The 12,115-nt window shown below is 49.8% G+C and overlaps 1 protein-coding gene across 7 annotated transcripts in view; it reads left to right on the plus strand.

Annotated features, from left to right (window-relative positions):
- Positions 1-12,115, plus strand: part of TNIK (TRAF2 and NCK interacting kinase) — a 167,910-nt gene that overhangs the window by 17,085 nt on the left and 138,710 nt on the right. For all 7 annotated transcript variants that reach the window (XM_052805179.1, XM_052805184.1, XM_052805180.1 and 4 more), the window contains exon 2: positions 11,843-11,908. In XM_052805179.1, coding sequence (XP_052661139.1) covers positions 11,843-11,908 — 66 coding nt within the window. The remainder of the gene's footprint in view (positions 1-11,842; positions 11,909-12,115) is intronic.

The raw sequence follows: 12,115 nt of genomic DNA on the forward strand, positions 1-12,115 counted from the left end.
CTTTGACTGTGTGGTGAGTCTCTCCTGGTGGGCTCCTGTCGCAGCATATGGAAACCAGCTCCAGCCTTGCACTTGTCCTCCTTCATGACATACCTTTGCAGTGATTTCAACTCGGAGAACTGCTAAGCTTTGTAGAGGTTCCTTTAAAATAATAATAAAGCAAACCCCCTGTTCTTTTTCTTTCACAGGATGGAAAGAATGCAGTGACTTGCCAAGCTTAAAGAGGAGTAGATACAGCAGAAATAAATAAGTCAAGCCCATTTATTTTAAGCTGATTAACCTGATACGTTCATAGTTTTCTAAAATAAAATCCAGCCTCAGAGAGTTTATCAAATCAATTAACAATAATGGCAATTAATTTAGAAGCAGTTACAAATGTTTCCCATCCCCTTTTCACATCCGTACACCCACAGGATTAATCTCACCACTTACGACTGTGGGCCAAATCCTGCTTGCGGATGTGCGGTTGTCTCTTTTGGGTTGGAGAAGGTGGACCCGAAGAGCTTCCTCCATGCCTGAGCAGGGGGAAGGACCGTGGGCAGGGTTGAGATGGGTGGCTGGTGGGTGCTGGGCTCTTGGGGCACCCTGTGCCTGCAGGAGGGCTTGGTCTGCTACCTGGTGGGATTTCTCTGTTGAAAATCCAAGTATTATGGACTTGCCCGTGTGCTTTGTTTTCTCATTTTGTACTGGTTTTCAGCAGGCTGGTACCTGCGGTCTTCCAGGGCTTGCTTTGCTGCTGTGTGCATGTTGTGTTAATATTTCCAGACTGCTCGTGTGAGCTAACAAAAAAAACAACCCTGGAGCTCTAGCAAAGAGCATTTTGCTAGGCAGAGGCCAGATAATGTCATGGCTGGCTCCAGGGACCAGAGCTAGCAGAGAGTTCCCAAGGCAGGGAGGTGTCATGGGGCTGTAATTTGACAGGGAGCTCAACTGATCCCATAAAGCAAAAGGTGGTGGTTGGATTCACGGGGCATCATGGTGACTTCCAAAGCAAAACCAGTGCGTCTTCCTGGGATGCCTGTGTGAGAAAGGTCCCTCTGCTTTGTTGTAGCTGAAGTGCTATTGAAATGCATATATCGAATGAAATAAACTAAATAATCCTTGCCCCCCAGCCTGACTTTAGTAATTTGGGGCATTGGGATTGGAAATAAAAAGCATCTCCCTGAATTTACGACAGTGTTTCACAATGTAAGAAGCCACCAAGAAATACAGAAGTCTTGCTATGGGAAAAACTTTACGACCTGGCAAAAAATTCTTGCAAATCATTTCAGCAACTGTGGATCGTCCCTGACTTTCAGCCCCTTTTTTTGGCATGCATCAGGCAGGAGCTTGTTTTTTGCTATGGGACCTTGTTTCCCCCCCCTGCCCCAGTTCAAGTGAGCATCTGTCAAGACCAAACCTTCAGACTCCCTGCTGAGTCTGGCATTACTGGAGGCAGCCTGTGAAATGTAGGAAAAAGGTGAGAAGCCTTCCCTCCCCATTCCCCACCACTTGTTAACTCTCGGGTGAGAAAGGTCTTTCCAGATACGAAACACACAAATTAACATGTATTTGATATTCTTTTAAATAATTTTGCTGCTTTGTCAAAACAATTCTGTGTAAAAATGTGTTTATAATGCAGAGATTTGGGAGCTTGTGGAGAATAGTTGGCTTTTTTTTTTTTTTTTTACAGTCTATCTTGCAGTGTTCTGCAACTAGTTGAATGCTCAATAATTCAATGTGATTTGCTCCCCATATTGTCCTTTTTTGAAACTGTTGCTACCGGAGAGTTACCTGATCCTCTCCTGCTAACCAGCCCTTGCAGAGCCAAGCGTAAGGAGCTGATGACAAGTGACAGGCTGTGGGTAAACTCTTCGAAAAGCACTAAACCAGCAGATAACTCCATCTCCAGATGGTCTGTGAAAATTGGACTGGTGTGAGAAACTCTGCTGAATCCAGTAGGGAGGTGATGTTTCTCCAGACACATATGTAGGGACTCTGCCTTGTTTTCAACAACATATTAAAAAGTAATGGCAATCACTTTAAACTGGGATGCGGTGATTTCTGACGGGCAAGGCTCTCCACCGATGTTGTCTCTCTTAAGACCAATGTGTAACTCCTGCTCCTGCTCCCTTCAGAAGGCATGAAGGGTTCCCAGCAGCTCCCCGAGACCAAGCCCTCCCAGGTGCAGTATCTTTGGCTGTAATGCTCATCTGCTGCTGGGGGAACCCGAAGGGTCGCAGCTCTGGCCCAGATGCTTTCTCAGCTCTCCCATGGCTTTAAGTCTCTCTGAGGCTCCTTGGCGTGCAGGCATACGTGCCCGGCCCGTATGTTGTTGTTGCACAGATCCCTGCTGTTGAAGGCTGTAGTCTTGGTGCCTCAACGACACGACTGTTACATCCCTGTCAACTTTACCCTGGTCAGCTCAGCCCACGTCCTCAACCATAACTTAAAAACAGACACAGAGGTGCAAAACCATCCTGCGTTTAAAAGCAAAGGGTTTTAAGATTGCTTTGCTTTTTTTTGCTCCTAAATGCACCTGGAAGTGGGACGTTCTCCCATTTTAAGGCATTCCGCTGGCCACAACTCTCACTACACAGAAGGAGCAAGGCTGTCTTTTCTTGACAAAGGCAATCCCAGTCGGCCAACCTCAGCAGTCTCCTGTGAGGGCTGCAGAAGCTGGGATGTCTAGTCTGCGGTGACTTGGGAAGGTGCAAACTGGCTTCTGAGCTGTCACCCCTACAGACATCCACAGACCAAACCACAGACATGACCTGCTGTTGGGAGACTGAATTTTTGCCTGCGTGCGAGAGAGGGCTCTCTGCTTTTGGTATGAGCTTGGCAGCAACCTTGCTTTTCAAAGTGTGCCTCTAGGAGTGGTATGTTAAGAGGCTGTAGCTCCTGAAACAGCTGCTTTGGTAAGTAATTAAACCAACTCCTCTGAGACCCCATAAACCTTTGACAGCATTTACTAGTAGGTAGCAATTTCAGCTTGATGCAAACATTTGCTGGCTGAGGTGAAACTCTTTATTTCTCAGAGGGATGAGATCTAAACATTTAGGAATAATATCTTATTGGTCTGAAACTGCAGATAAGTGACTTCCAGTGAGGAGAGTGTCCAGCTGCTGTGATCTAATTGATGTCTGCATCCGAAGAAGTGGTACAATACTAGTAGTGACTTTAGATCTTCTGGGGACTATAGATATGATTTATAATTGGCACTGTAGCTTTTTAGAGTCACTGAGCTTAGCCAAGCCTTTTATATATTGTCCCGTTGAAGTTGTGTGCTTGAATTAGGCATATGTTGAAGTGGCTGATTGTACTGGGCCTGCATTCATCTTAACACGGCGTTGAAAACCTCAGGGTTCACTTAGCAGTAGTGCTTTTGCTGGTGCTTCTGGGCTGGTTGACTTCTAACTCTTCTAGATGAACAGTCTTCTGTGAACTGGGCTTATCATACAACTGCAAACAATTCGTGGAGTCCATCCTGGGGATCTATGGGGTGTGCTGTAGAGCTTTATAAATGAGAGGGGATTGTCTGATTTGGAGGGAGTCCAGCTTCAGATGAAGCATAAGTAGAATTGTATTGTCTTAAGGGTTATTGAATATCTCAGTCAGCATCTTCTTACTATGGTGAGACTCATGGAGGGCAGATGTTGATCCTCATTAGCTTCAAGTCAAAACTCGTTGCCTCTTGCTTGACTGACATCAGGATGAGATGGAGCGACCTTGTTGCTAGCGATGCTTAGGTCAGGCTTTTGAAGAAATGGAGAGGAGGCTTGGACCCTTCTTGTTTTGACTACTCTAAGTATGTAGCTTGTGGATGGCTTTTCCTTAGACTGGGCTGCTCCAGCGTGCCCTGCTGGGGCAAGGTTAGCTTTGTATGTGTCAGCTTAGTCATTGTTGTCCTCTCCTGGTATCAGTACTGCATCTTGGGCTGTGGGACCCACTGTCTGCAGTGGTACAGATGCATCATGGTTTGGGAAATCTCTGTTTTCAGGTTTGTATGTGTTCCTTACTGGCTTGGAGCTCCCGTGTTTCGTATTTGTGGAGGGTGTACAGAATGGCTGCTTTTTCTATTGACATGGTAGGTAGGAGAAATTAGGTCAGAAGAACTCTAATTTTGTGTGTGCAAGTGCTAGTCCGTGAGCAGGAAATCTGGAATAGGTCAACATATTGTAGCTTCAGTGGCTTGGCCTCAGCAGGACCGAGTGGGACCAGACTGTGTATGTGCACGGGGGATTTTTTTACTTTTCTTCCTTCAGTAGTGGTGTTGGCTATACCTTTGCTGGCTGACGGCTACAAATCCACACTCGTGTCTTAAATTGAACAGGTAATAGTTGAAGGAGTAATCCAGCTTTATTGACTGAAAAGCCCAATGTGGTGATTAGTTCTTATTTAATTTTGCTGTTGCCAACTATTGGCAGGTCTTAACATTTTGGAAAGGAAAGAGACGCACGTGTGGTGGCTGGAGCTTTACTGCAGCAAGAAGCTAGGGAGAGGAGTGGTTGGAGACCCAGGAGAGCTGATTTATGGTTTAGGAAGAGAAGTGGCTCTCTGTAGGGGCTGGAGGAGCAGCTTCTGGTGAGATGCTGAAGAGGAATGGTTCAAACAGATTTGTAAACAGGCTTCTCAGCTGTCAAGTGGAGAAATCTTTCTCCTGTTAATAACTTAGCCTTGACAACAGTTTTTCTTTTGCTGTATAGGAGTGTTGTTTCTTGACTAAAACATCTTCGTTTAAGATACGGAGCTGGGTGTTTGGGGGTGAGGGAGGACAAACTGCTTCTTCAAAATGAAAACAAAACCCTCGGCGAGTTCCTTATTACTCCTCCAAGTAGAGCAGCTTGTATTGCTTGAGTAGGCAGGAGGTGCAGTGGTAGATGGCATTGATGATAGCTTGTCTTGTGAGTCGCTGGATGGGTGGGCGAAGGAGGGGAAAAGTACCAAAGCTAGGAGGAGAAGACGTGAGATTAAGCAATCCCCGTGAGGGCTGAATAGCATCCAGTAGTCCAGTGTGGTTCTGCTTCACTACTTGGCTTATGACCAAAGCAAAATATCTCAAAAAAAACCCCCCAAAACAAAAAAACAAACAAAAAACCCAAAACAAAACCTGTGCAGCCTGTTGAATTTTTTTGCACTGCTTTAATGGGCAGGCTTAGGGCTATGTCTGTGTGATGGGAAGGCAGCATTTGAAGCTCAGAAAGGTAATGTCCCCAACCTCTTTTTCTGGAAGTTCCCAGTAACTCAGTCAATATTTCGTTGCCTTGGCCTTTGCCTTCCTGCTTTGCTTGCTGGTGTCTGCAGCTTTGTTAGCAATCCTCTCCTAGCTTTTGCGGTCCATCTTCGTGTTCCATCTCACAGGGCTTTTAACTAGAAGTGCCTTGGAGATGGAGACTACTAGTAGGTGACTAAAAAGCAACTGTGTCTTCAAACCTTCCATTTTTCTCTGATTACATGCCATTTGGGGTAGCATCCCCAGGGTGATCTGGACCTTATTCTGTCAAATCATACAAGTGCTTCAATTCCTGCTGTAGAAGCCAGGGTAAAAAGTATGGCAAAATGGGTGAGTTGATGTGTCTTCAGAGGAAATAGCAGTTGACTTCTTAGAGCTTGGCATTGCTTAGGTCCTGATGTTTGGGAGATGTGCATGGCTGTCTACAGAGCCTCTGACTTTGCTAACACGAAGGATGGCTTCACAGAGCATGGCCCAGCTCGGACATTTGGCCTTGGGAAACAAAGTCTGGGCAAGTATATGGTGTGTGAACTAAAGGCTTGATCCTCATACTCGTTCCTCATAGTGATGTTTTGCATAATCAGAAATATATTATCCCGATGGTAATTTTACGTGTGGAACTGTACTGCTGAAGGGCTTTTCTGACTCTACTGCATTCCTCACGAAGCCTTTCTCACACTCTGAATTAACGATCTTCCTCTCCTCGTTGGAGCTTCGTGGGGTTAGAAGACTCAACTTTCTCCAGGCGGTTGTGTACGTACACTACATCTCTAGACAACCGCTTGTGTCGAGAGCGCTGCCCATTGCCGTCATGCCAAGCTGCGCGACGCTGGGTGGGATTATGGCCGTACTGTGCTGTCTGCGTGCCCTGGCATTGCTGTTAATTTACGAGAGCCAACTGTTTGGGAAGAATGACCCTTCGGTGCTTCCCAGTGCCAAAATCTCTCCTTGCGACTGCCAGGACTTGTCGAAGCAGGGGCACCTGTGCACAGGCAGAGCTCACTGGTCTAGTATTGGGGGTCGTGAATAAATGGCTTTGTAAGCCTGCTTTGGTTCTTGAGGATGCCTGATCAGTTTAATGGGCTCTCCTGTTGAGGCTGTTTTATTATGGAGCTGTAAGGCAGAGGCTCATAAAATCCTGATGTTTGGGAACGTTAGTTGCACAGGCTGTAATCTTAGTGGAGATTAAAAAAAACTCTTCTAGTGCCATGGAGTTGCTTCAGCTAACTAGTGCCTGGGGATGCTCCTCTGTTACTGACCCATAACTGCACGCTGCCCCCAGTTACACAGTGTGTTTTCCTTCTCTAGGGTTATAACATTTGCTTAATGACTGGTTATCTCCATGATTTTTGGCTGGAAGTTGTCATTAGCTGCTCAGAATTGTGGGACTAAGTGCACAATGATTATAGAGGCTCTGATCTCTCATTTCCCCTCCCGTGCATCCACAGCAATCGTGGTTTAATTGGTGTGCCCCTCGGTTCCCCCCAGCACCTCTCCGCTGTCTCCTCATGTAACCCTTCCTGTTACTTACCTTTTGTGTGGGCTAGAAGGGAGAAAAACGAGGCTCCTTCGAGGAAAACAAGCAATTTTGGTGTACAGACTGTGTATAAATGCTTCTTTTGTTTGTGGACGTCTGCATGGCCGTATTTAAGGACAGCTAACTGGCGATCCGCTAACTCAGTGGTCACCATAGCCAACACCACCAGTATGCACCTGCAAGCTGACTTAGGGCCTGGATATGGATATTACTCTCTAAATAGTCTCCTCAAGCAAAGTGTTGGCTCTTTTGTGCCTTGGCCTCATTGAGACGTCATGGCGTAGGCAAGGACATCTTTCAGCTTTAGCTCTGCAGGGTCTGGGTTAGGCAGAGCCGGGCGGTTTTAACCAGGAGCGTGCTCCTGCTGCGAGCCCCGCTGCTGCATGCTCCACGCCGATAAGCCCTTCAAAAGGGATGCCTGTTTTGTTGCTGAAATTTGGATACATCCTGCTTTAACATCCACGTACAGCAGTCCCTTTTCTGATAATGCAGCAGTTTTAAATATACTGTTTATCGAAATAAAGTGGACTCTTTTTTTTTTCTGTGATGTTGCTGGAAAAGATGATGCTCTTGCCTTGTTCTGTGTCTCAGACTGGTTTTAGCCACTGAGGCTTCAGTAGCACTGATTTTCCTGGAAGGTGGGTGAGGAGCATAACAATTTCCCCCTTGAATTTGAGCCTGTCCTGGCTGCAGCTGGGGAAGCAGGGTCAGATCCTGGCACGGGACAGCTCGGGTGCCAGCCCGTCCCTGGCCGGAGGACCACTGGGTCTGTGCAGCCCCTGCCACGGGTGCCACTATGTACAACATTTCCCATCCCCTGAGCAACTGAAAGATCCTCTTGTTGAGTGTTCCGTTGCTTCATGAAGAGCCCCGTGCCTGAGTTTGCTCCCGTGTCTTCTGGCACGAATTCCGAGTAACTCGTCCTCCTCAACGAGGCTTTGTGTGCTGTGGCTGACGAGCGGCCGCGCCGGGTCCGGTGACACCTTCCTATAGAGAAAACTACAGCTGGGCTCTTCTGGGAGCGGGGCACTGAGCCTGCACCACCCCAGAAAGCTTACCTTACTTTTTTTTTTGTTTTTTAAACTAAAAAGAAGCTCTTTCTTTCCTTAGCAGGAAATGGTCGATCTGTGTGTCGCTGCAGGTCTAAAACGGGAATAGCTGATAGTCAGCGATGTGCAAATGTCCGCCGGCATCCCTGCGGCTCTGCAACCCCTGCCTGGGCTTGCGCGGCTGCCCCTGCCCTGCCTGCCCCTCCTGGGGCTGCCGTGGGGGCTGTGGCCGCTGCTGGCCCCTACGGACCCAGGACGAGCTTTTCATTTCTAGGGCTTGGAGCTAATGCGGTCTGAAATCGGCTCTGCCTTGCTGCGGTGCGAGGGTGTTGGGGTCTGCCGAGCGCAGCCCCGGCTGGCGCTGGGTTTTGCCTCTGCCCTTGCCCCTGCCTGCCTTTCTGCTCCCCTCCTTTCAGGCAGGCTGGGACCCTACCTTGGCGTACGGGCTCTCGGCAGAGCCTTGGTGCTACTACAACCATACAAATCCTTTTCTGCCTGAAGCTAATGTAGAGCTGAAAATTAACCTGTGGGTTTGTCTTAAACGCGGGTTCTTTCCCCCCGTTTTAAACAGCGCATCTTCTTTTCCTAAACTAACAGATCGCCTCAATTTTTTTCCTTTTATTGTGGGCTTGTAATTTAGTCCAGATGTTTTCAGTTAAAAAAAAAAAATACAATAGTGTTTGTGAAGGCAGTCTAGCGTGTGGGAAGAGGAGGCTGCGGCAGCAGGAGGGTTGCAGCCTCACCGACCGCGTGTCCCTCTTCGGTGTGGGAGAGGGCATCAGCAGAAGGTGGTAGGTGCCAGGCTGGAAGCAGCTGTGTGTAATGAGCTTTGAGGCCACCTCCAGCCAAGTGCAACCCAGCACGCTGCTGCGAGCCCTGATCTGCAGTGCAGGCTATATTTGGTCTGAGATTACTCCCTGCTTGGCCTGGATTGGTCCCCGTTGGGGCTCTGCGGGGTGGATTTCTTTTCCCCTGGCTAACATAAAAGCCCCCATGCAGCCCGCCTCTGTATTTTCCTCCCTCGCTGCCCGCTCCAGCCTGCCCGAGCTGCTGTCACCGCTCTCCGGTACCCTCCTGAAGCATCTCAGCTGGGGCTTTGCGGGGTGCAAGGTGCAGGATGTGCCCCCGGTACCAGGGACAGCCTATTCCCCAGCAGCCATTAAGATGCAAAGCTCTTTTCTGTGTAGGAACCCGTCCAGGAGAGGCCAGTGGAAAGAGGGAATTCTTCCCCCCTGCCCGCCCCATCCTCTGCTTTGTATTTTCTGGAAGGGCCATTAATAACACATTACTCCTGGGCGCTAACAGCGGCTGTTGGGAAGAAGTGTTGTCCCTTCAACCAGGGAAAAAGCAAGGCTGAGGAGGGCAGCGTGGCTGGGACGAGAGATCAGCCCCCTCTGCTCGCAGACGGCATATTGCCGGCATTCCCGGTGTGTTGCCGGCATTCCCGGTGTGTGCCGGCATTCCCAGTATGTTGCCATGGCTGTGCCGAGATGGGGCTGCTTGTGCCGGCCCTCGGGAGAAGTGTCACTCAGCGCCGTGCTGCGAGATGCCCAGTTACCTTGGCGATGCTTCTGGAAAAAACCCGGAGAGGAATTGGGATGCAGGGGGGACGTGCAGCAGAGAAATTGCTCTGGGGGGGGTGGGAGCTGGAGAGGGAGCTGTGGATGGTGGGAGCAGTGGGGGAAAGCCGTCCCGGTGCACGAGGTGCCCCTGGTTAGCACAAAGCTGCCCTGGCCAAAGCGGGGTGGTGGCAGCGGAGGCAGGCGTGGGGCTGGGGGTCTGCAACCAAGTGATGGATGGACTGGGATAAACCTGATGGAGCCGCACCACGTCTGACGTTTGCACACGTTAGAGGAGCGAGAAGTGACCTGGGATGGTGGGAGGGAGTACTCTTTGGTTTGAGGATTTGTGGAAAGAGGTTGGAAAACACATTGCAAAGAGGAGTTCTTTTTATCAGAAATGGCCAGCTGCATCCCTGCATGTTTCTCCAAACCTCCTGATCATCTGCCCTAGGCACAGCTTTCTTCTCCCTTAATCTCCTAGTGAATATTCAAAAATAGATATACTTGTAGCACTGGAAAAGCCTCTTTCAGAGTTGTTTCGGCACTGCAGAGAACAACCCTTAGGAAAGACACTCAAAAAATAAACAGCAGCTGCTACCATGTTTCCCCCCCTTCCTTTCTCACCCAGTTTGTGGAAACCCGGTGTACGGCCGGTTCCCTTTCCCATCCGTTCGTGGCGTTTCCCTGCCTGGTCCCAAGGCAGTAAAGCCACGGGATGTCCGCACCCGGCCGAGTTGCTGCGTACTAGAAGCCTGTTGTGCTGCAGCTTCGCCCGTAGTGCCCGAGCGTCCTGCTGAAGGTTAGTTGGGTATATTTGCATCAGGGCAGACATGTCCTCCGTGGTCTCCAAGCCTTCTCCACCCAGCTTCCCTGCCCTTTGCTGCAGATGGTCCCACCGAAGGCTGAGCTGGGGCTCCCACCCTTGGAGCTCCCCGGGGAAGCTGCGCATATAGCAGAGAAATGGGCAGAAGTAGGATGTGGCGTTTCTAAACGTATGGGGTGATTAGAGGGGTTGCTGTGACCCTGCCGTGGAGCTGTGCCGAACGCTGGCAGGTACGTGGCAGCGCACGTTCTGGGCCGGGTGGAAAGCTGCCTCAGTCACGTCAAGACTTGGATTAATTTACTTGCGGCGTTATTAGTCTGTTGAACCTTGCATCTCAGCTGCTCACAAAGACCCAGTGTTTGACTTTTGGACCCAGAAGTCGTCTTGAGCTGATGTCGGCTTTGTAATGAATGAAACCTCTATGTCCGTAACGTGGTGGTGGGTGTCCCTCTCCCGTCTCCCAAGGAGCGCTGCTGGCTGATCCTCCTTTGCCTGTCGGAGCCGTCAATTGACCCGTCTGCATCCTCTCGGGTCGCAGCTGGCAGCCCTTTGCTCACTGGGATGCCAAGTCGTTCGATAGCTCAAATGATTCAAAATCCAGCAGGGAGGATGGGTGGTGGTGTGGGAGCCAGGGTCACCCGTGCCCCGGGTGGGTGGGTGGGCTGGGGGGGGCCGCAGGGGTGCGAAGCCCCCCAGGGTGCCGGGATGCCTCGGCGTCCGCCGGCTTCCACGGGGATCACGCTATCCAAAATTGGAGTGATGAGTACGGGAGAAGGAGGAGGAGCGGAAGAGTATAAATAAAGCTTCTGGAAGGGGAAAACCCACCGAGAGGAGAAAATAGCAGCGCTGGTTTATTCTTTCCCCACCCTCCCTCGTACCTCTCTGCTCATATCGTCTTTTAACTGTGCTGGCGGGCGCGCTCCAGCTTCTGCACGCGTGTGTGCTTGTGTGCGACTGCCCTTCCCCTAGCTGGGCACAGACTGGGCAGAGGGGGGTCTGGGGACGGGTTTTGATGCTTCGGTGCCACCGTGCAAATCATTGTGTCCTCACGTAGCACTGCCCTAGATCTGCTCGTCTCGGTTGACAAATCAGACTGTCAATGGGCAGGATGCACCGAAACAAAAATGGCATTTAGGCCAAGTAACGCTAATGCTGCTGACCTCAGGAATAGACCTGGAAAACCCTGTTCTGAGCCCAAAAGTGACATCCTGCCAGTTAGCTTGTTTTATTCCAAAGCTGATGCATAAGAAAACTTAAGTTTTAATAGCCAATAATTACTATTCCGTTTAAAACATACACCGAGCGTTCGTATTTCAAGCAGATGATAGTCAAACGGATCGCTGTTCGCTCACAGGCACCAGCCTGGTATCTCCCAGCCCAGATGCTGGAGGTGGGCAGCACTGGGCAGAGCCGCGCTGCCAGTGGTGCTGCGGCTGCCCGCGCCGGGAGGGCTCGGCAGGGCTGCCCCCGGGACGGTGCCGTGCTTCTGCTCATCGTCACTGTAATGCTAATCCCGGGGCTGCCCGAAAAGCTTAACAGACTCAGAATATTTGTCAGTGAAATGTTGATCTTTGTCGAATGTTTATTTTTGCAGAAATCTGTGAGTATTGCTTATTGAATTGTTTTTTTTTTTTTTCTTTCCCCTTCCTTTTCTCCTAGGATCCTGCAGGAATCTTTGAACTGGTGGAGCTTGTTGGCAATGGTACCTATGGGCAGGTCTATAAGGTAAGGGCTCCACCTGAAGTGATCCTGTTTGCCTTGGCCATGCGTTGAACATGGAGCATCCCAGCACATCGCCTTGGCTAGGTTTGACCTGTTTCAGGCCTGACAAGAAGCCTTGCTGAACTCCGGCCTTTTAGTTTTGTGTGCAAGTACCACGTAACACCCAGAGCTCTTATAATAAGCAATTCATATTAGTTCTGAAACTGTCAC

Source organism: Harpia harpyja, chromosome 12 (genome assembly GCF_026419915.1).
Source record: "Harpia harpyja isolate bHarHar1 chromosome 12, bHarHar1 primary haplotype, whole genome shotgun sequence".
In the NCBI taxonomy this organism is placed as follows: Eukaryota; Metazoa; Chordata; class Aves; order Accipitriformes; family Accipitridae; genus Harpia; species Harpia harpyja.